We start from the raw sequence: 22,553 nt of genomic DNA, 5'->3' as shown, positions 1-22,553 counted from the left end.
TTTTTTTTTTTTTTTTATCTCTTTTGAAGGGGGTTCATCGTTTGTGAATTTGGACTTCAATGAAGTCCTTGTTTCACAGAAAAGTACCTTCAAGCCTTTTGAAATTAAATTTTTTTTTCTTTTTTTTTATTTTCTCCCTTGTTCTTTTAACCCTTCATACTTTTTTTTTTTTTTCTTGTGTATTTCTTGATAATGCGTTCTATTCTTTAATTTCACTATTATTGAAAATGAAGGGAAGTGAGAGGACGCAGTGACCACCACTGAGTAGGATCACTCCATTCCCCTAGGTTGAAAGGAGATATAGGGTTTAAGGACGATGAATCAATCTTATTATTGTAGTAGGTGCGGAAATCAAGGCAATGATATAACAAGCTGCTTGATTTGTGCTACTAATTTATGTTCACGTTGCCTGAGTTGTGCTGGTTATTGTCCGGAGTGTACAGCAAAATTTAATTGTCCTGCAGTAATCTGTGTTGTTTGTAAGAATAAAGAAGAAAAATTATATCAATGTGTTGTATGTAAGTACCCCGCATGTAAACGGTGTGTATCTAGTGGATTCCTTAATCGACCTACTGCTGTGGTTTGTAGAAAATGTCAATTACCATCTCATTTTATGTTTTCTTGCTCTCGATGTGGAAGAATGATTCAAGATGAAAGAGCACTATACTATTGTGAGAATTGTGCCGATACGATATGCAGTGATTGTGTTCCTTTTTCTTTTGAGTGTGGAGTATTAAAGTGTTTAACTTGTTGCTCATCGCCTATTCGGCGCTCAGACTATAGTAGGACTCGATCTATACTGGATGATGAATTAAAGAGTATTGTTTTATCTATTAGTAGTAATAGTAATTATAATAATAATAATAATACTACTACTACTACTAATAATAATAATAATAATAATAATAATAATAATAATATTGCGAAACTATCAAAGTATAGGTCATTACGCAAATGTGAAAAGTTAGGTGAAGGTGGACAGGGTGTTGTATACAAATGTATGACATTCGATAATGAGGTAGTAGTATCGAAAGAGATGAGTTTTGCTAATGAAGATCGTGCTCTATATAATGCACGACTCTTGCAAGCTGAAAAGATGCGAAAACTCTCACATAAACATCTTATACGATACTTAGATGTTTTTGGTACTGAACATCCACTGAAAATCAGTGTAATTATGCCATATTACTCTGAAGGTGACCTATTTAAATTTATTAGACGACAACGTAGAGCAATTGAAGAACATAAACTTTGTTCTATCATTCTTCAAATAGCTACAGCTCTTAGTTATCTTCATTCACAAAAACCACCATTAGCTCATCGTGATATTAAACCGGATAATATACTACTACTTAACCACGAAGAACAAGTCTTACTGATGGATTTAGATCTCTGTAGTTCATGCGATACACAACCGAGTGCAGCTTCTATGGTACTTAACGGACGACGAGATGCCTCACCAACGTTTGAATATCGAGCACCTGAGATGGCACACTCCACAGGTTCAACAAAATCAGATATATTTAGTTTAGGTGTTGTGGCATTTGTGTTAGCAACACTTCCCGAGTTTGCAATGTTACACAACAGTAAAGGAGCCACAACGGTGTTAAGTGACTCGGACTGGACGAAGGAAACTCTTGCAGAAGCCGTTAGACGAGCTATTCGTCTTCATACAAAACAATATTCAGATTCTCTCATTAATCTTATTATTCAGATGTTGATGCATGATCCTTCATTGAGACCCATGGCAATAGATGTCGTGACGGAATTAACTACAATTATGGAAAATCGTTTACTGGGGTCTCATAGGTGAAAGAATGTTGTCTTGAGTTTTATTTTTGTTGATTTTACTTTTTTTTTCCCTTAATATATCTATATCTATATATATATATATATATATATATATATATATATATCCCATTCCGCTTTTATCTCCTTGCTATGACTTTTACTTTCTTCTCTTTGGATGTTAATTGTCTTTTTTTTTTTATCCTGTTTCCCCCTTACATGAAATTTCCTGAAATAGGAGAATTAATAGAAACGTATACTCATTTATATGAAATTCGAAACGGGAAAGAAAATGAGAGAGATACCTCCAAAGAAGAAAGAATCAAAGGAATTATTTAGGTTTTCCAATTTAAATTTGGAGAGGAAAATGACATGAAAAAAAAAAAGGTCTGTATGAACCTGTTTATGTTTTATTTTTCTCTCTTTTTTTTCCATTGCTTCTTTTTTTTTTTCCATTTTTTTTTTGCTTCCTTGCTCATATATGTATATATACGTATATATATGAGCGCCATGCACAGTTGGATAAAGTGTGTGCGAAACGAACAGGAGCAACGGTAAAAAAAAAAAAAAGGATAACTGAGTTAAAGTAAATATCAAAACGTACGAAGTGCATTAAGGGTAAGAGGAAAGGGATATTTGTTTCATTTTAATTTGAGGAATTCTTTTTCTTTTTTCTTTTCTTTTTTTCTTCTTCCCTCTTTCTGTAAGGTCTGGAGCGTGAAGGAAACGTGTTTATACATAAACATAGCTCCGTACGTAAATTATTATTAATTAGTTTTATATTCTTGTATTTATAGCTATACATTTAAGAAGAATACTGAGATGTCTGTTGATTTTACATCAAAGGCGGTAGATTTATTTAAACGTGCCGCTAATCATGATGAGCAAAAAGAATACGAAGAAGCATACCGGTGGTATATGGAATCTATAGAAGTTTTCATGACGGCTATCAAGTATGAAAAGAGTAATCCAACTAAAAGGGATTTACTTAAAAAAAAAGTGCGTGAAATTATGGAACGAGCAGAGAAAATTAAAGAATACCTGGATAACTCAAAGGAAGAAAGTAACAACAACAGAAACAATACAGGTGCAGGAGGTACCGCACAGAAAACTGCATCTGTAAGTAAAAGAGCCAAAGAGGATGAAGAAGACAAACAACGTATGCGTAATGGATTAGAAGGAGCTATTGTACGAGTAAAACCTAATGTACAGTGGTCACAGATTGCTGGTTTAGAAGGTGCAAAGGAAGCACTAAAAGAGGCAGTGATTCTTCCTGTCCGTTTTCCACAACTCTTCACAGGAAACCGTAAACCATGGAAAGGTATTCTCATGTATGGACCACCTGGAACAGGTAAGTCTTATCTTGCAAAGGCAGTAGCCACAGAAGGTGATGGTACTTTTTTAAGTGTTAGCAGTGCCGATTTAATGTCACGTTGGTTAGGTGATTCTGAAAAATTGGTGAGAAATTTATTTGAAATGGCTCGTGAAGCATATAAAAATGATGGTAAACCTGCAATTATTTTTATTGATGAAATAGATTCCCTCTGTTCATCTCGCTCAGATGGTGAAAATGACGCTTCACGACGCATTAAGACAGAATTTCTTGTACAAATGCAAGGTGTGGGTCACGATGATGAAGGTGTGTTGGTACTTGGCGCAACTAATATTCCATGGGCTCTTGATAGTGCTGTCCGACGACGTTTTGAACGCCGTATTTATATTCCTTTACCAGATGTTCAAGCGCGATGTCAGATGTTTAAAATTCACATTGGTGATACTCCTCATACATTAACAGATGAGGATTGGTACAAGTTGGCCCAAATGACAGAGAGATATAGTGGTAGTGACATTAATATTGTGGTACGAAATGCCATGATGGAGTGTATTCGCTCTGTTCAAGTGGCCACACACTTTAAGAGGGTAACAGGACCGGATCCAAAAGATCCAACACGTACAGTAAATAATCGTCTTGTGCCTTGTTCACCTGGTGATCCGGAGGGATTTGCAATGACAGCGCAGGAGATTGCCCAACCAGAGTTACTAATGCCGCTCCCTGTTACCATGCAGGACTTTATGAAGGCGTTGATTACTGCTAGACCCTCTGTATCTGATGATGATGTTGCACAACACATCAAGTTTACAGAGGAGTTTGGACAGGAAGGTTAAAGGAGTGGTGAGGAGCTTAGAAGTAAAATATCCCTCCCTCCCTCCCTTTTTTTTTTTGCTTTTTTTTTTTTTTCTTTTAAACCTTCTTATTATTGATGATGTTGTTATTAACTCCCTTATTTTACAGTATTCATGAGTTTGAGCCCTACCGAAGCTCTGTAATGTTAGAGAGTAACTAGACACGGGAGAAATGTTTTTTTTTTTTTTTTTTTTCACACGTTGCAAGAAAGAATTATTTTAATTGAAAAGAAAAAAAAAATGGGAGAAAATATTTGATAAGAGTAAAATGTGGAGAGGACAGCTGTGATACCAAAAGCAAAGGGAAGGAAAGAAAAGAAGGAGAAAAAAATATAAAGGTCGTGACGAAAAACTCCAAGCAAAGATGATGTTTCATGTTTAGACGAACAAGAACTATGGACTGAGTGAAAGAAAGAGAAGAAAAAAAAAAAGAAATTGTTCGGAAAGAAAAAAAAAAAAAAAGAAAAAGGTATATATATATATATATATATATGACCTTATGCAAGTTATGTTTCCCACCCTTTTCAACAATTTACTCAAATGTGGGTATGTGACTTTTCATGAAGAAAAATATGATGAATGTGAATTTATGTAAAGATGGTACACATGGGTAACTTACTCAAACGTCCCTTGGTTGGTTTATTCTACAACTTTTTACTCCCCCCCCCTTTAAAAAAAAAAAAAAAATAATCTGGTTTCAAGTTCAAACAAGCAAAGCTAACAAACAAACAACAACAACTTTTATAAGAATAACTTATCATGGAGTCTCGTCGTCGTGTCACCAGCAAACTGGTTCTCTCTCCTGCGGCCTCACTGAGCAAAGTGACACAGGAGGATCTTAATGTGGAGCGTCTTCCGGGACGCAAATACGTAAATCCAAGCAGGAAACATGTGATGCGTGAGGAGTTTTCTGACCGTATTGAACACATCATGTACGACCCACGCCCACAAGAGGGATCTCCCTCTAATAATCCTATCTCTTTAAGCCCCCTTCTCTGTGAGCTTGCCGCACCCCGTCATCGCCTTCACTTTAACCCGGCCGATACAGTTGTAGGTATCGTTACATGTGGTGGTATTTGCCCTGGTCTCAATGATGTGATTCGTTCTTTGACCCTTACTGCTATTAAGGCCTACAGTGTAAAACGTGTTATTGGTTTCCGTTTTGGTTACTGGGGTCTGTCTAAGAGTGGTGCCCACACTGCTATGGAGCTTTACCGCAGCTCTGTTACAAGCATTCACCGCCATGGTGGTACAATTCTTGGAAGCAGCCGTGGTCCACAGGATCCAAAGGAAATGGTTGACACATTGCAGCGACTTGGTGTAAATATTCTCTTTACTGTGGGTGGAGATGGAACACAACGTGGTGCCCTCTCAATTGCTCAAGAAGCCAAGCGTCGTGGAGCTGACATTGCTGTTTTTGGTGTTCCCAAAACCATTGATAACGACCTCAGTTTTTCACACCGTACATTTGGTTTCCAAACTGCTGTGGAAAAGGCTGTTCAAGCTATTCGTGCCGCATACGCTGAGGCTATTTCTCTCAATTACGGTGTTGGCGTTGTAAAGCTCATGGGTCGTGACAGTGGTTTCATTGCTGCGCAAGCAGCTGTGGCAAGCGCCCAGGCAAATATTTGCCTTGTTCCTGAAAACCCTATTCCTGAAGAAACAGTAATGAAGCTGATTGAACGCCGCTTTGAGACTTCCCGCAGCTGTGTTATCATTCTCGCAGAAGGTTTTGGCCAGAACTGGGAGGAAGGTTCTCGTGGCTATGATGCCTCAGGCAACAAGAAATTGTTGGACATTGGTATTGTTCTCACGAAGAGGATTCAAAAGTGGTTGAAGGAGAACCGTGATCGTTATCCTCATGGCACAGTGAAGTATATTGATCCCTCATATATGATCCGTGCATGCCCACCTTCTGCTAATGATGCTCTCTTCTGCGCCACTTTGGCAACTCTCGCCATGCATGAGGCGATGGCTGGTGCCACCAACTGTATCATTGCGATGCGCTACAACAATTACATTCTTGTTCCCATTAAGGTGGCTACTTCAGTCCGCCGTGTGATTGACCTTCGGGGTCAGCTCTGGCGTCAAGTGCGGGAGATCACTGTTGGACTTCACGACGATGTACGCGCCTGTAAGGAAACAGAAATCCGTCGTGAGCTTGAGGCAATTGGATTGATTCGTGAGCGTCTTATCAATGAGTTGTCCAGGCTGTAGAAATGCACTTTGTAAATAGGTTTAGGTTTACCGAAAGCAGTGTTATTATTATTATTATTGATTCTCCTTCTTTAAAGTAGGAGATAGGTTGAAAAAAACCAAAAAAAAAAGAGAGAAAAAAAAAAACAAAAAAAAAAAATAATGTATAAATTTAATAAATGAATGAAAAACAATTTCTGGATGGTTAATAAAGAAAAAACCAAAAAAAAAAAGAAAAGAGAATTCCAATAAAATGAACAAAAGATCAAAATAATTTTAGCTTAAGTTGAAAAGAGAAAAAAAAGAAGGTTGTCCTTTTCTAGAAGAAAAAAATCTTTTTGGGTTAACGCGCGGTTTTTTATTATTATTATCATGGGCGCTACTCTTTTTTTTATAGGAAAAAATCAAAGGGGGGGAAAAAGAGGGATATTTCATTTTTTTTTTCCCCCTACTGGATACATTCCTGAGGTAATGGGCACCTCTCAAAAGAGAAAAGAGGCAAATACTAATTCTAATTCGAATAGTATGACCTCCTCAGCTTTTTTATCACGATTGTATGAAAAAAAAAAGTAAAAAGGTATCTCTCATTAAATAGAAATTCAACAAGGAAACGTTGCCTCACATGGAAGTGAGCGACACTATTTAAAGAGGTGATAAACGGCATGATCCTATCACATTGCTTTCTTCTTTGTTTGCGCGATTTTGCGTTGATGATTAGGCCTTTTTTTATTGCAGAAATAAATATCTCGTGGGTGGGTAGGTGCAAATACAGATTTTTTGTTTTTTTGCATCTCTCTTTGTCGCTTTTTTATTTTTAAAGAAAACTCTTTCTTTTTTTTTTTTGTTTTTTTCCCTTTTGCTTTCCTTTCCCTCTTTTTTTATTGTTTTCTTTCTCGCTTTCTTTTCGTATTTTCTGTTGTGTCTCTTTCTTTTTTTTTTTCTTTTTGTTACTCTTGTAGAGAGGAAGAAGGGATCATCATGAGTTTCAGAGATGGCAATGATTTCATCAGTAATGAGGATGAAGAAGTTACAGAGAAGCTACCACTCTCTGATGTTGGCTTTCATGAAGAGAGTGAGCTAGTGGAAAACACTGAAGAGATGGAAGAAGAAGAGTTAGAAGAAGAGGAGGAAGAGGAAGATTACTATGAAGAGGAAGAAGAAGAAGAAGAGGAAGAAGAAGAAGAAGAAGATATGAATGATAATGATGATAATCATAGTGGCAAAGAGTTGGCAGATGCTCCAGAGGTAAAGAATGAGACAGCACAACATGTGGAACATGATAACATGAAAGAAACGCCTTCCTCAACTAGAGCAGCAACAACAACAACAATAGGTGGGGCAGGAACTGTCTCTCAACATCTACATAACTCTCCAAGTGTCACTGCTCCCTTCACATCGACGTTTAATATTTCACAAAGTAGTCATTTTTCACAGATGAAGGATTCAAAATCCCTTCACACAACCTTTCCTACCTTGGCAACAACAACAACAACAACAACAACAGCAGTAGCTGTAGCGGCGTCTAGTGTATCGGAGCCAGTTATGACTGCTGCTGAAACTACGAAGACTGAACCACAACGACACTCTTTTCGTTTCCTGGATTTCTCAAACAAGTCAAAGACTGGTTCTGAAAAGCGGCAGCGTTTTTATTCCTTGAGTGAAGAGACGGCAGCAGCAAAGAGTTTCCTCTCTAGATTTGAGCTATCGGTACCAACTACACGATTTGATGAGCAGTTGGAAGATATTTTGTCAACTTTGTAAATTAAAATGGGATATTGTGTGTTGTTTGTATTGTTGATATGGTTGCGTGAATGACAGAAAGAAAATGTTAAAAAAAAAAAAGGAAAAAAAAAATGCTTTAGATTTTACAAGATGAAGTAAACTTCTTTTTAAATATTTGATGTCAGTGTAGCTGCTGGGGTTTATTAACTTCTTTGTTTTCTCTCAAATTTTCTTTATTATTATTATTATTATTATTATTATTATTATTATTATTATTTCTTTTGGCTTGCTTTGGTACTAATGTTGTGATTTATCTTTTAGAGTGTGGGAATGTTGAGTTGGGAACTCCTGCACGAGATACGGTCTATGGACTCTGATAGCGCCGTAGAAACTGCACATGGTAGATTGTTAAAATATGTTGAGGAAGAAGCGGCACGTCATCCACCCCTTACACATAATTTATGCCAATGTTCTATGTTATGTGGGGCATTTTGTCGGAAATTGGCTTCCTTAGATGTTTCTATTGTCACGGATGCTGTTAGGTACGTGGATTCACTTCTCTCACTACTAAAAAAGATGGTGCCATCTTCACTGGAATCAACGCTATTTGCCTACGCGTTTGGTGAAATTGAGACATTCCGAACGATGAGACATGTAACTTGTCGTCATCGTATAGATGATCTTACAAGATCTATCCCTGCATTTCGATGGGATATTGAAAAGATTACTACTGCTTTAAAGGAACTATCAACATCTGAAAAACGTACTGAAAATACTCATGCACTTATAGGTGGGAAAAAACGTCCACGTGAAGGAAATGATGTATCTGGTGTAGGTTCAGCACCTGTAGCGGTACGTTGGCGTCTTCCACTCCGAGATCCTATTTCAATGAGTGTTATTACAATTCCTGCTCGTGGTTTATCATGTCAGCACCAGGAGATTTTTGATTTGGGAACTTTTGTTCGTGCTACTCAACAGGTGGTAACTCGTCGTGCGGAGTCCATTGAAGATGCAGCAGGTCAGAAATGGGAGGACGGTGGTAGCGGTGGCAGTAGTGGGGGTTTACAATCTGCTGTTTGTCCAGTTTGTGGAAAGGCAACACCCTTGCATAGTGTGCGGGTGGATGAAGAGATCATGGAAACAATGAGGCAATACACCCAAAAAGGTGGTGTTCTTAGTGCTGAAGATTGTATTGTGTGGGATGCCACTACGTCTTCATACTGCATTGCAAAGCGACCATCTGAAGCACGTGAGAGTGAAGAGAAAGTGGATGAGATGCAAGAAAGAGTACCAAGTCGTCCAAAACGTGTAGTACACATCGAAGGTCACGTCTTGTACGCAGATGAGTAATATATATATATATATAGAAAGAGAGAAAGAGAGAGAAACATCGGTAGATAGAAAGATGAGGCCATTTTTGTGTCTTTGTTTTTCTTATTGTTATTGTCCTTATCTTCTTTCTCTCTTTCTGTGTCTGTGTATTTGCGTTTCTGTTTGTGTGTGCGTGTGTATTTACCTCTGCAGCATGGTAATGATACAATACTAAGGTGATGGACGAAAATTACTATTTCCTTTTAGTTATTTCTTGTTAAACACGTTTCTGTGTTTCTATGCATTTTTTTTTTTTTTTTAAATACTTGTGGCATCTGAATATATATATGTATGTATTTGTTATTTTTACTTCTTTTTTTTTTTCTTTTTTTCTTCTTTTTTTTCATCATTAACTCAAGAATCTAGCGGCTGAAATATGAAGAAGAGTGTTTCTCTCAAGGAGTTCTCAACGACACCGACGGTGTCTTACATGTTGAGTAAAGATGGCAATAATATTGCAGGAGCCATTGGAAGTAACAACGGCGGTAACAATGGCCCACGCCCACCCGCGCCTTTGGTGCAGAAGGACGAAAAGGTAAAACCACCCAATAATGACAGTGGATGCGATACGATGTTTGACATGGAGTAGCACACTACCAATTGTTGCACTGTTAATGACGGAGCAATAAAAACACGGGAATAGCAGACGTCAACTTAAGAAATCAAGCAAATGAGAAAAATATTGAAAAGTTGGGGAGGTAAAAAAGAAAAAAAAAAGGAAAAAAAAAGTGAAAAAAAAAAAAAAAAGCATTCCTCACCGAATAATTATTTCTTTGTTGGTGCGGTCGAACAGAGAGTTGCATATGCGTACATTGTGTGCGCTTCTGATCTTGTGTTTGCGAAAGTGGTGTGGGAAATTCGTTACCCTCGTTTTTTTTTTTTTTCTTGTGGTGATCGGCACCCCTCCCCCCTTCTTCGCCCCTCCCACCTTTCCCTTTATCATTATCATCACCATCATTATAACTATATCTTTTTTTTTTTCTTTGATCCCTTTTTTTTTCATGGTCTACTCTTTTCTTTTTTTTTCATTTAATTTTTTTCATTTCTTGTTTCCCTCTCATTTTTATTATTTGATTACACTTTCTTTCTTTCTTTCTTTCTCTTGCTTTTTTTTTTCCTTTTTCCCTGTTACTGCGGTTTGGTGATCAGCAGCGGTTTGGTGACCTCGAGGACTAGACACCCACAGGATTGAAAGGAGAAAATACACCAAATTCAAACGGGGGCGCGTACGAGACACCAAGATCGAGAGCAATAAAAAGAAAAAAAAATAATAAGAGAAGGTAATATATACATATATACATAACGAAAAGAAAGGGAATACTAATAAAAAAAAAAAAAAAAAAAAAAAAAAAAAGATATATATATATATATATATATATATATATATATATATATATATATAACATGTCGCAGTTATCCCGCAATCAAAACCGCAAGGGTGGTGGCCGCCGTCGGGGACGCTCTGACAGTACGTGGGCCACCGACCAGCGGAATGTCGCGACCCTCACAAATGCCGCCTTTGATGCGTATTACGAAAAGACCGTCGCCCCCGCCGGCGAGTGGCCCGCCCTGCAGGAGGCCCTACGCACCCCGCTGCCAATGGCCCTCCGCGTCCACCCAACAGCACCGCAACCAGACGACGTGCTTGAGTTTCTGCAGGCGCGTCTCAACGACGTGTTGCCAACCCGAAGAATTCCTTTTGTATCATGTGGGAGGGCACTTCAGTGTAGTGTTTCACGCGGTGATCTAAAGCGCAGTGCGGAGTTGAAGGGATTAAAGAAAATTATATCGGCCCTTAATGAGGGTGGATACATCACACGGCAAGAGACGGTAAGTATGATTCCTCCTGTACTTCTCCAGGTAAAACCAGGTCAACGGGTACTTGACATGTGCGCTGCACCAGGGAGCAAAACCTCACAGATATTAGAGGCACTTATTCCTTCAATGGAAGATGGTGTAGTAGTCGCAAATGACCTTAATACTTCTCGACTTGACGTACTTATGCACCAGACCAATCGTTCTGCAGGATCACATCCTCATTTGATTGTGACACATTATGATGCGACGCAATTTCCTCTTCTTCCTCCAGAAGAGAAGTTTGATCGAGTACTTTGTGATGTGATGTGTTCTGGTGATGGAACATTAAGGAAGTCTGTGGATATGTGGCCACGCTGGAATACACTTCAGGGTCCTGATTTGCATTGTACTCAAATTCGTGTGCTAACACGGGGTATGATGCTTTGTAAAAAAGGTGGTATTATCGTGTATTCCACTTGTAGTATGAATCCAGTAGAGGATGAAGCTGTAGTATCAGAGTGTCTCGCGCAAGCTAACGGTGCTTTTCGACTTATTGACCCTACACCACTTGTACCAGGACTCATCGCTTCACCTGGACTAACAGATTGGTCTTTACTCACTAAAGACCTTTCAACCTGGCTTCATAATATTGAGGAAGCCCAAGCATATACTGAAAAGCAAAATGGACGTGGTTTCCGTTATCATGCGTCTATGTTTCCTAATACTGAACGTCTTAAAGCGCAGGGAATACATTATACTAGACGTATTTTACCACATCATCAAGATACAGGGGGCTTTTTTGTGGCAGTGATGGAGTGTGTTGAAGATTATCCCATCGATACGAAAACCACTACCACTACCACCATTAATAATAATAATAATAACGTCAAAAGTGAGACTTTCAAAGTTATATCCCCACCGTTACAGGAGGTTGTTCGTCGTGCCTTGGATCTTCCAGAGTCTTTCCCTATGAATCAACTTTTTGTTCGAAATGAGACAGCCCGAGAACAAAAGATATACTTTGCAAACAAGGCAGTTTGTGAATTACTTCCTAAACTTGGTCCTCGTGTTGTACATGTGGGATCTAAGATCATTGAATCTTTTGCGAAGTATAGTAACGATAAGCTTCGTTTTAGCATGGAAGGTATCGCTACAGTGAAATCGCTTCTACCTTCTACATTTGTCGTGGAGGTGAGTCCAGAATTGGTACTTCAATTTAGCCGCAGCAAATTGTTACTATCGGCACTTCCAACATTACCACCACATAACAGTTTTATCATCTCTTGCAACATGTCTGTTGTTGGCTATGTGTATATTGCTGCAGAAAAGACACGAACTGGGCAAGTATCTGCAAAGGTTTCGGAGTGGCATATTACTTTAGCTAAGCTGACACTTGGGCAACCACTTGTAGAGGGTAATGTTGATAATGAAACTGAAGCTGGTGCTGAGATAATTGCTGCTGGAGACGATAACAATGACGAAGCTGCCAAGAGTAAGGATAGTCAGGGAGACATGAATGGAGAAGATGGAGTTGACACTTGTAACTCTAGTGATGGTAATGAAAAGAAAAAGAGCAAAAAGGAGGAGGAAGAAGAAGAAGAGAAGAAGGAGGAGGAAGTGAAGGAAGATAATAAGGATGGAAAGAAAGAGGAGAAAACTATCCTGGAAGACGCGTAAAACAATAAAATATTATGATTATTAAAAATTGTAATAAATATTTCTCTGTAATCTGGGTTGTATTTTTTTTTTTTTTTCTACATCTTTCTATCCGTACTGAACTGATATCTTTTTATTTTTATTTTTATTTTTATTTTTTTTTTTCTTCTTTTTTACTGCGTGAGGTGATTCACCACCTGGCAAGCCAATAAGCCCGTGTGAGCGAAAGGAGAGGAATAAGTAAAGAAAAAAAATTAAGCCAAGAAGCACAACAAGACTACACCTCCAGGGCCCATTCACACCACACAAACAGATATATATATATATATATATATCTACTGTTAATCTAAACTCCCATCCTCAGAGCTGTACTGTTGGGTCTGAGAATGACTACACTTTCACAGCAGACGCAGTCAACTTTGGCTGACGCACGTGATGCCTTTGCACTTGGTGAGATTAAACGTGCCACGTCTATTCTCGATACAGCCGCCGCTGAGCAACAAACACGTGCGGAGCTTAATGATCACTTCGCTATTCGATGTGTACAAGCGTCTATTGCGGCTATGGGGGGTGAGCGGACGGTGGGGAATTGTATGGCGGATGTCGCCGCCTCCCCGTTACACCGACCAGTAACATTATACTTGGAGGGTCTCGCCGCATTGGCAAATGGTACAAGTTTGCAAACTGCCCGAGTTAAATTTGAAGAGGCAAGTCGGGCAGATGAACATTTTGTTCTTGCAAAGATGGGTCTTGCAGCTGTGAATTACCACATGAAGCGTTATAAGAAAAGTTTTGCACATTATCGTGTCGTTTTGGAGACACTTGGAGACTTTAGTCCTCCTATTGTGCGAGTGGGAATGGGACTTTGTGCATATCATTTAAATCGATTAGATTATGCTCAAAAGTGGTTAGAGCGAGCTTTGGAGGTTAACGCCGATGATGAATTGGCATTATTGGCACTACTAGTTGTCTTTTTAGACCGTAGACAAATTCCAAAAGTTGTTGAAGTAGCGCAACGACTACGAAAATTGTTACCAGGTAATGCTATGGTATTATTAAAGGTTTCAGATCTTGTTTATTTCAGGGCAGTATCACAAGAACGTGTTAAAGCGTCAGCATCTTCTATTCGTCAATTATTAACTGAAGTACGTCAAGTAGCAACAGTTGAAGAAGCCGCTATAGCAGATTATCAAGAAGGACGATTATGTATTGCCCTTGGTGATTTGTCTAATGCACGGGTATTACTTGAATCATCAATGCAAGTAAACCCTAATTTAATGGCTGCACGAATTCACTACGCTAGGGTATTATTATTATCAGGAAGAGAAGTTGAGGCAGAACAATTACTATTACGTATTAATGCAGACCTTCCTAACCAAAAGGAAGTTTTACAACTTTTAACTGCCTATGCTTCTCAAAGAGGAATGCATGAAAAAGCATTACAGTACAGTTACTCACTTATTAATAATGTGGCACCAGGAGATATTCGTTCATGGTCTCTTGCTTCTTGGTGTGTACGATTAAAGAAAGAAGAAGCGAAAAAACTTATGTTACATGTAGCTCGTATCCGAAAAGAAGTTGGTGAACCTATTTCAATGCATTTACTTGCTAATATTGCTTCATTAAGTGAAGACTCTGATGCTTTACAGGATATTATAGACAGAGAACTTGGAGCAAACTTCTTAACTCATTCTACACTACCCGTAGAGTATGTCCCTCTTGTTTTTAATTTGGCATTACTCTTAGAAGAAAAAGATCGTACAAGAGCAAGACAACTATACATTTTTCTTGTAAAACAACATGGATACTTTCAGTTACCTTATCTTCGTCTGCATTTATTAGCAAAAACAGATGGTTTATTAAAACAAGCAGTATCATGGCTTGTGTTACTACAACAAGTAGTACCGGAAGAACCAACTTCACTAGCCTATATTGGTCAAATATTCTTTGAGAATGAACGTTTTGGCGCTGCAATGAGTGCTTTACGTTCTACCAGAAGTCGTCCAATTCCAGTGGCTCTCGCTCTTGGTGCTACTTTTCTTTGGTGCAGTCAACAACATGGAAAAGATAATAGACGTTTTTTGGCAAGTGCAAAGAATCGCTTTTTATTTGTACTACGTCGTGATAAGGGAAATATACTAGCAGCACATGGTTTAGCATGCTGTCTTGGTCTGGAAGCAGATTATGATCGTTGTCAATCTTTGTTAGATCGTGTGGGAGAAGTACTACCTAATTGTGATTATGTTCGTAGTCATTACGAAGCACATACAGCAAATGTAAAAACATTAAATGACAGTTTTAAACAGGCCATTGATTATCTTGAACGTGATACACAACGTACACCACTTCAAACATCTTCATTAGCATTTTGTTTGGCTTGTGAAGGACATTATGAGGATGCTATATCGGTACTCACAAAAGTGGTTGCAGAAAATCCTAATTTACCTCTTCTTAAGTATAATCTTGCCCTTTTGTATTGTGCCGCATTTGTCTTTGCTATCTCACGTGAAGAAGCTCTTACTACTGAAAGTGCAAGAAAATTACGTCATTCTCTTGCTACTGGACTTACAACGGCAAATGAATTTATCAGTCAAGAACCACGTTCGCAGGCGATGGCAGTTGCAAGGACATTTCTTAAATCTGTCTGTGTATACTGTTTAGATTTAAATGATCGTAATATTAATCGACTTATTGTGGCTGGTCAGCAAAGTGCTGAAGAATATGAACGACAATCTGATCTCTGGCGTCGTGTTTACGATGAGATTCAAGAAGAAAAACGAAGAGCCGAAGAACAGCGTTTGGCTGAGGAGAAACAACGTCAAGAGCAAGAGTTACAAGTCTCACGTGAAATCTTGGAGGACTATAGGCGATCCCAATTCACACAACCAACTATTCTTGATGAAGAGATGCGAACACAACTGGAGGCTTACCGCGCGGAGTTCGGCTCTGTGGTTCCCCCATCTGGCGAAGAGGCATCATTATTGTTACCATCACTCTCAGAGGAGAACACTGCGGCCCAACAGAGTGCCGCAATTCTCGGCGGGATGAATCTTGAAGAGTTGGAGACTGGCGAAGAGGAGGAAAAGACTCCTGGGGGTGTGAAGAGCGAAAAAGAAGAGACAACGGCGTGAGGGAAGAAAAGAAAAGAAAAAAAAAAAAGAAAAAAGAAAAAGAGGTAAGAAGGAAATGAACGAAAAAAGAAAAAGAAGGATAATATGACGTGCAGAGAAGGACCAAGGGGATAGACCCTCCGTGTAAAGAGGAAGAGAAATGAGTGAAAAAAGAAACGAAAAAAAAAAAAAGAAAAAAGGAAAGAAGTGAAAGGTGAAATAGTAAAGAAAGGAAAAGAAAAGAAGTGAAAAAAACAAAAAACAAAAAACAAGAGCAATTGAAAAGGCTGCATGCAAACATGAAACATAATCATTAATTTATTAGGCACGTGTGTTGGCGAGTGGGGAGGGGTGTTATTTATTTATTTGGTTGTTGATGTTGTTGTTATTGTTTTGTACCTCCTAGCTACACCGGTCTTATTATTCAATGAGTTGATCTGTTTTTTTTTTTTTTCGTCTGACTACTTATGCCTTGATTTGCATCATTTCCTTCTTTCCATGGAGAAAAAAAAAAGAAGAGAGACAGGTACTGGAAAAAAAAAAAAAAAAACAAATGGTAAAATGAAAGAGAAAACGTTTGTTGCTATCACCACTGCTTAACTTTGTTATTGTTATTGTTCTTTTTCTTTCTTTTCTTCTTCTTAACCGTAATTTATTAAAAGAAGGTGAGTTAAGTTGCTTCCCTTTGTTTCACGTCCACTTATACACATCTACCCATACCCATACACATACGCATATACATATATAAACTAGGTCACGAGGGTACGTGCACGAAACCAAATAACAACAACAACAACCCTTTACCAGTAGTCACCAGTTCAAACTGAGAGTAAGGAGAAACTCAAAAGGAAGAAGAAGAAGAACAGAGAGTACACTACCAAACGAAGAAGTACCGTAAAAAGTAAGAATAATAATAAAAAAAAAAAAAACATGACGCACCTCAGTGTATACGGTGGTTTATTCTCTGATCCACCACTAATTTCCACAGATGCCGATCCAAAGCTCACGGATCCGTACAATAAGATGGATACCATCCCATCACGTTATCTTGGCAAAGGGATGACCATAGGCCGTGGGGCTACAGGAGCAGGTCCGGAAGTATTTTTTGACAAAAAGTTTCTCACTTTGGCTTCTCAGGAACAAAACGGGGGTAAAGATGTTGGACCTTTTGAAGATTTAGAAACCCGAAGTCGTCAAGAGGCGTTGGAATCCAAAAAGAAGAATATTTCCACTAAAGAGTTTTTACCACCTTCTTTTCCAAAGCATAGTGATGGTCCTGGAAGTTACGCGGGTTGTTTCCAGAATCGGCCGTATGAATTTATTATGCCAGGTGAAGAAGATGATAAGAAAAAACGACGACATCGTAAAAAGAATGCAGATGAATCTGCTGAGGGTGATAAACGTAAAACTGCTCTTCCAAATGTAAAGACAAATCCGGGAAAGAAAGGTACATATGGTTTTCCTGGTGTTCTTTTAAATAACCCAAAGTACGATGATAACTGGCGACAAGAGTATGAACGGTGGGAGGCGGCAAAAGCGAAAGCAGAGAAAAAAGCTGCACCACCTAAAGAAATGGGAGGTCCATTTAAGGTACCAGGTGTTACGCACGACTACTTAGATGAACTTCCTGGTACGGGAGTATCAGGTGTATATCACTTTGAACCTGTAGAGGAAAAACCATCAAAGCGCAAGAGGCGTGCAAAGGCTGCGGCAGCAGATGTCCCAGTGTTTGAGCAAGAGAAACCAATGACCTTCATCTGGAGCAGATCCGGTAATGAGGGTTGTTTTGATCCCTTTCCCAACACTTGGATCGATCCTGATGCGATGGAGGCCGCAAAAAATAAAGGGAAGAAGAAGAGGAAGAATAGGAAACAAAATGCAGAATATGTTCCAGGACCACCAAAAGGGGCTACTGGTATTTGGAAACCCAACTCATTCCCGGACACAACAGTGGTACAGTCTTGTCTTCGCCGATTTTACTGATCCCTCAAGACCTAAGAGGTGTTTTTTTTTTTTTTTTTTTTTACGTGTTTTTGAATTTAGATATAACGCTTTGAACATATATGCAGATTCTTTTTTTTCCTTTTCCTTTTTTTTTTCTTTGTTTGATATATATATATTTATTTATATGTGTTTTGTATATGTTTTATATATACATATATATATAACATCAGAAACACAAATAAAATGAAAACAGAACTGAAAGAAAGGGAGATGGAAAGAGGAAACATTATAGCTTCTCTGTTTGTATGATATTTGTCAATGTATAGAAGAATTTATGACCCCGCATGATATTAGGTGTAATATTATTACCAGATTTTTGTATATCCTCGCAAGATGTTTTTATCTTGGTTTTATTATTTTTATTATTACTACAGAGGAAAAGAAAAGAAAACTCCTGCTACCTCATCTACGGATGTTGACATCCCTATGATCTGTCTTATGTATCTTTTGTTATCTCTCTGTATTTTTCTTTGTTTCTTTTTTTTTTTTTGCTCTGCTCTTCTCTCTCTCTCTCCTTCCTTTGGTTTTCACTGATAGACTGCCTACTTTCACTCTTTACATATTTATGTGAGTAAGTTGGTGTGTGATGATAACGTGTTCTCTGAGGAGGTATAAAACGCTCCAGTTCAACATGTTTCATCACCGGTGGTGGTGCTGATGGTAGTGACCACTGTAGTTGGAAGAGAGAAGGAGAGAAAGAAAAGAAAAAAAGAAGAGGGAGAGAGAGAGAGAGAGAGAGAGAAGTAATTGCACAAACTCTCAGAAAAAAGAAATTAATAATAATAATAATAATAGTAATATAAATATGGGACATGTCGTTCTATTTTTCTGCCGTTTGGTTTCTCTTGTACAAAGTTGTTTTCTTCTTTTTTTTTTTCTTTCTTATTTACCTCATTTCTAATGATCCGTATCATTATAAACTACCGAACATAATACCAATGTAGAAACAATTAATAGCAAAGAAGCAAATCAAAAGAAGAAGGAAATTCATACATCTTTGACGCGTTATCAAGCTAAAAAAGGTAGAAGGAAGAATAACGAATAGAAAAAGGTAACACTTAAAGAAAGAAAAAAAGAAAGAAAAAAAAAAAGGCGGAAGATTATATTTTCTCTTGCCCATGGCGCAAGTAGCGGATGAATCCAAAGCGATGGCTTCTGAGGTTTTCCTCAGCAAGTATCGCAAAATCAAATCTATTGGTAAAGGTAGCTTTGGTGAGGCTGTACTAGTACGATCAAAAGCTGATGGAAAACGTTATGTTGTAAAAGCCATTGAATCTGCTTCCATGACCGCAAAGGAAAAACGTGATGTACAGAATGAAATTCGAATTCTTTCCGCTGTGAATCATCCAAATATTATTCGATACCACGAACATTTTGAAGATGGTACACTTATTTTTATTATCATGGAGTATGCAGATGGTGGAGATTTAAATAGCCGTATTAAAGAGGCTAAAAAACAAGATCCACCTAAACCTTTTGATCCAAAATTGGCTATGTTTTGGTTTTTACAAATATGTATGGCTTTAAAATACCTTCATGATAATCATATCCTTCACCGTGATTTGAAAACTGCAAATATTTTTCTAACTTCTCGAAATGTTGTGAAATTGGGTGATTTTGGTATTTCAACAGTTTTGCAGAATACTTTGGCATGTGCCAAAACGGTTTGTGGTACACCATACTATTTTTCACCAGAGCTCTGTCAAAATAGGCCATATAATAATAAAAGCGATGTATGGGCACTTGGTGTTGTTTTATACGAAATGTTGACACTTCAACGACCATTTAATGCAAAATCTTTAAAAGAACTTCTTAAAAAGATTCTTGTTGGACAATATGACCCTATTCCATCTACTGTACCTGCTGAAATGCGTGGGTTATGTGCGGCTCTCTTGCAAGTAAATCCAGTTCAACGTCCTAGTATAAATAGGATATTAGAGAGTGCTTTTGTTCAGGAGTCATTAAAATCATTTAGCGCAGATCTTGAAAAGCAAGCTGAAAAGGAGCGTGCTGAATTTGAAGCGAAACGTCCACCACCTCCTAAGAGTACACCAGTTCGTACACAGGAGAAACCAAAGGAAGTACCTCAACCTCCTCCAATGAGTGAACGTGAACAAATGGCTATGTTGCGCGGTATGAAAAGGGAAACTATGAAGGCTATGTTGGCTCAGCAAGCTGCCGCTACACCTCCTACACAAGAAGAACCTGCCACACCCGCACAAGATGACTCTGGACACCCGGATGTGGATGATGATGGTGATTATATTGAACAAAAACAGGCTATTGTTCAACAAACTAAAGGAATTGTTGGTAACACTAATCTGGGAGGTCATCCGGAAGAGTTTGGAGATGGACCATCCACTGGTACACCGCAGGTAGATATGATTACTCTTTCCAATGGTGTATCTGTACCAGCATCAGATGTACGAAAAATTCTTGAGGAGCAAATGGGCGTGGATCTTCTTAATAAGGCTGTAGAGCTTTACAATATGCGAATGATGTCCAGTGGACTCTCCAACGCCGAAATTCAGCGTGAGTTAAATGAATTACTTGGACCTAAGCATGCGCATCACTCAAATGCCATTACAAAACTCTGTGTATATGAGGGCAAGGAAAAACTGTAGGTCTCTTTACAGATATAAATACAGGAGTAGCATATGGAGCGCAATAAACATCCGCTCTGTTGCTTACGTCGAGGAACGGAAAAAAAAAAAAAAACAGAAAAAAAAATCAAGTGGTAATAACAAATGGGAAGAGAATAGGGGAAAAGAAAAAAAATAATGAAAGGGAGGCAAAAAGAAAAACAAAAGAGAAAAATGAATAAATGAGGGTATATGTTTCCCCTGTTTCTTTTGAACCTTCTGCAGAGAAAATAAGTCAAAGATGCGCGTGGCCAAATAAGAAATTTTACCGTAGGCGCTATTTATTTACGAAGGGCGCCATATGCGTATCCTTTCTGTTAAGACGTTTTAACGCCTCTTCTATGACCCCTCCTCCCTCAGCTCTTTCATATATCAATTTTTTTTTTTTCTTTTAACTTTCCCCATTGTTATCATTGTTAGTATTATTTGGTTGCTGTGCTATACGCGAGTGACTGTGAGTGCACGCGTGTGTGTCTGTGCTGTGGGGTGGACGCCTTCATTGTAGAAGAAAGCAAAAAAAAAAAAAAAAACAAGAGGAAAAGGTGTAAAAAGGAGGAATCAGGCGGATGAACAATCCCAAGAGAGAATAAAAGAGCAGATAGATAAACTTTTCTCTGGGTATGTCTCTTTCTGTTTTTTTTTTTTTTTATCTATGTTTGCGCAAAACAAAGCGTCTTATTACGTTACGTAGAAGATTGAAAGAACCTCTAAAAAATAAAAAAGAAGCAAACTTGGTGGCTGTGTATGCATCTCTGTGGTGACTCTACCTTTGTACCTTTTCTGCTTGGACAGTAAATAAGATGGTTATTCTTTTCTTTGAGTTTTTTTTCTTTCTTCTCTCGTGTTTATTTATTTTATTTATTTTTTTTTAGATAAGGTAAAAAGAAAAATATTCTGATGCGGGAGCGACCTCGTTTAAGTATACGCCGAGGACGTGGGGAACCAGCGTACCTGCGGGATATGACGTCAAGAATGAGTGAACCAAGAACGTTGCTAGAGCGAGAGAGGAGCACCAACGTCACTTCCACTTATGATTATATGAATACTACTACTAACAATAATAATAATAATAATAATAATAATAATAATAATAATAATAATAATAATAATAATAATATGAATAACAACGCCTATTCAAGATCACCAGAACGCTCTCACCAGGAGGGTGTATTTCAGTCGTACTGTAAGCGTGTGGCATCACTTGCCAAAGAAACAGTTACGGGATTGTTGCACGTCATGACTCCCTCACCCCATTCCCCAGAGCCAAAGTATGACTCTGTAGAGGCTGCATCTAACATCCCCGTCCACCGCTCTCCGTTGCCTCATGTATCTCCACATGACAACGCGCCATTGACAATGGACCCATCGTTTCAAAACCGACAGAATGCCAATGAGAGCTTTACAGCACTGCCGCGGCAAAGTTTTCCACATGAGGCTAATTACTCTTCAGCACCTACAGTACCACTCCCATCACCTTCAATAACAAGACTACCGCCAACGGCACTTGCCCCAACACCACCCCCGCAGGTTGTGTACAATTTTTATTATATGAATGGAGGCGCAGCGCCAATTCTTCCTATTACCCCGGGACAGACAATACAGCCTGACTACATCATGAATTCTTCATCAACGTGGAATAGAGCCAGTATACTTGCACGTCGTTCAGTTTCCCACAAGCGCGAGCGTAACGTGCAAGATCTATCACAGAAACTTCGACAAAAGGCACCCACTGATCACCTTGTCGCCTCATCTGCACCACAAAGCATAAATGATAGCGGTCAAACGTTTCCCACATCAAACATAAGTTATAGAGCATCTCTTAACACGAGTTACTCGGGTGATACGGCTTTGAAAGCAACGACTTCAGAAGACCTCACAGCCCAAGAGAACACTACAAAGAAATACAGAATGGACTCTGAGAGGGCAACAACAGAATTTAAACAAGGTTCTGCTATATCAACAGAAAGAAGCCGAACCACCACCCTCTCTGGTGGGTTTGTAAAGAGTGGGCCACCGGTTGTAATTCCAGATGATGATGGCTTTGCATCAAACGCTGGAAGTGACGATGAGGATTCAAAGAAAG

General features: G+C 38.6%; 10 protein-coding genes across 10 annotated transcripts; all 10 read left to right on the top strand.

Moving 5' to 3' along the window:
- Nucleotides 1-316: 316 nt before the first annotated feature.
- TM35_000013160 (putative protein kinase) lies at nt 317-1,813 on the top strand (the record flags this gene model as incomplete). Its single annotated transcript, XM_029020997.1, has 1 exon — nt 317-1,813. The coding sequence occupies one exon, from the start codon at nt 317-319 to the stop codon at nt 1,811-1,813; it is 1,497 nt and encodes a 498-aa protein (XP_028887505.1).
- A 797-nt stretch (nt 1,814-2,610) lies between these two features.
- Nucleotides 2,611-3,954, top strand: TM35_000013150 (putative vacuolar protein sorting-associated protein 4; the record flags this gene model as incomplete). The annotated part of the gene is made up of 1 exon (XM_029020996.1): nt 2,611-3,954. The coding sequence occupies one exon, from the start codon at nt 2,611-2,613 to the stop codon at nt 3,952-3,954; it is 1,344 nt and encodes a 447-aa protein (XP_028887504.1).
- A 777-nt stretch (nt 3,955-4,731) lies between these two features.
- TM35_000013140 (6-phospho-1-fructokinase) lies at nt 4,732-6,189 on the top strand (the record flags this gene model as incomplete). Its single annotated transcript, XM_029020995.1, has 1 exon — nt 4,732-6,189. One exon carries the CDS (start codon nt 4,732-4,734, stop codon nt 6,187-6,189), a length of 1,458 nt encoding a protein of 485 aa, XP_028887503.1.
- A 957-nt stretch (nt 6,190-7,146) lies between these two features.
- Nucleotides 7,147-7,929, top strand: TM35_000013130 (uncharacterized protein; the record flags this gene model as incomplete). Its single annotated transcript, XM_029020994.1, has 1 exon — nt 7,147-7,929. One exon carries the CDS (start codon nt 7,147-7,149, stop codon nt 7,927-7,929), a length of 783 nt encoding a protein of 260 aa, XP_028887502.1.
- Nucleotides 7,930-8,220: 291 nt separating this feature from the next.
- Nucleotides 8,221-9,240, top strand: TM35_000013120 (uncharacterized protein; the record flags this gene model as incomplete). Its single annotated transcript, XM_029020993.1, has 1 exon — nt 8,221-9,240. One exon carries the CDS (start codon nt 8,221-8,223, stop codon nt 9,238-9,240), a length of 1,020 nt encoding a protein of 339 aa, XP_028887501.1.
- A 1,425-nt stretch (nt 9,241-10,665) lies between these two features.
- Nucleotides 10,666-12,735, top strand: TM35_000013110 (tRNA (cytosine34-C5)-methyltransferase; the record flags this gene model as incomplete). Its single annotated transcript, XM_029020992.1, has 1 exon — nt 10,666-12,735. One exon carries the CDS (start codon nt 10,666-10,668, stop codon nt 12,733-12,735), a length of 2,070 nt encoding a protein of 689 aa, XP_028887500.1.
- A 365-nt stretch (nt 12,736-13,100) lies between these two features.
- On the top strand, nt 13,101-15,845 carry TM35_000013100 (RNA polymerase-associated protein CTR9; the record flags this gene model as incomplete). Its single annotated transcript, XM_029020991.1, has 1 exon — nt 13,101-15,845. The coding sequence occupies one exon, from the start codon at nt 13,101-13,103 to the stop codon at nt 15,843-15,845; it is 2,745 nt and encodes a 914-aa protein (XP_028887499.1).
- A 909-nt stretch (nt 15,846-16,754) lies between these two features.
- Nucleotides 16,755-17,807, top strand: TM35_000013090 (uncharacterized protein; the record flags this gene model as incomplete). Its single annotated transcript, XM_029020990.1, has 1 exon — nt 16,755-17,807. The coding sequence occupies one exon, from the start codon at nt 16,755-16,757 to the stop codon at nt 17,805-17,807; it is 1,053 nt and encodes a 350-aa protein (XP_028887498.1).
- A 1,139-nt stretch (nt 17,808-18,946) lies between these two features.
- On the top strand, nt 18,947-20,452 carry TM35_000013080 (putative serine/threonine protein kinase, putative,protein kinase; the record flags this gene model as incomplete). The annotated part of the gene is made up of 1 exon (XM_029020989.1): nt 18,947-20,452. One exon carries the CDS (start codon nt 18,947-18,949, stop codon nt 20,450-20,452), a length of 1,506 nt encoding a protein of 501 aa, XP_028887497.1.
- Nucleotides 20,453-21,367: 915 nt separating this feature from the next.
- Nucleotides 21,368-22,552, top strand: TM35_000013070 (uncharacterized protein; the record flags this gene model as incomplete). Its single annotated transcript, XM_029020988.1, has 1 exon — nt 21,368-22,552. A coding segment is annotated over one exon (1,185 nt), but the record flags the coding sequence as incomplete, so codon positions are not given.
- Nucleotide 22,553: the final 1 nt, after the last annotated feature.

Source organism: Trypanosoma theileri (genome assembly GCF_002087225.1).
Source record: "Trypanosoma theileri isolate Edinburgh chromosome Unknown TM35_Tth_1_V1, whole genome shotgun sequence".
In the NCBI taxonomy this organism is placed as follows: Eukaryota; Euglenozoa; class Kinetoplastea; order Trypanosomatida; family Trypanosomatidae; genus Trypanosoma; species Trypanosoma theileri.
The sequence above is the reverse complement of the archived record's forward strand: the minus strand, read 5'-3'. Positions and strand labels throughout refer to the sequence as shown.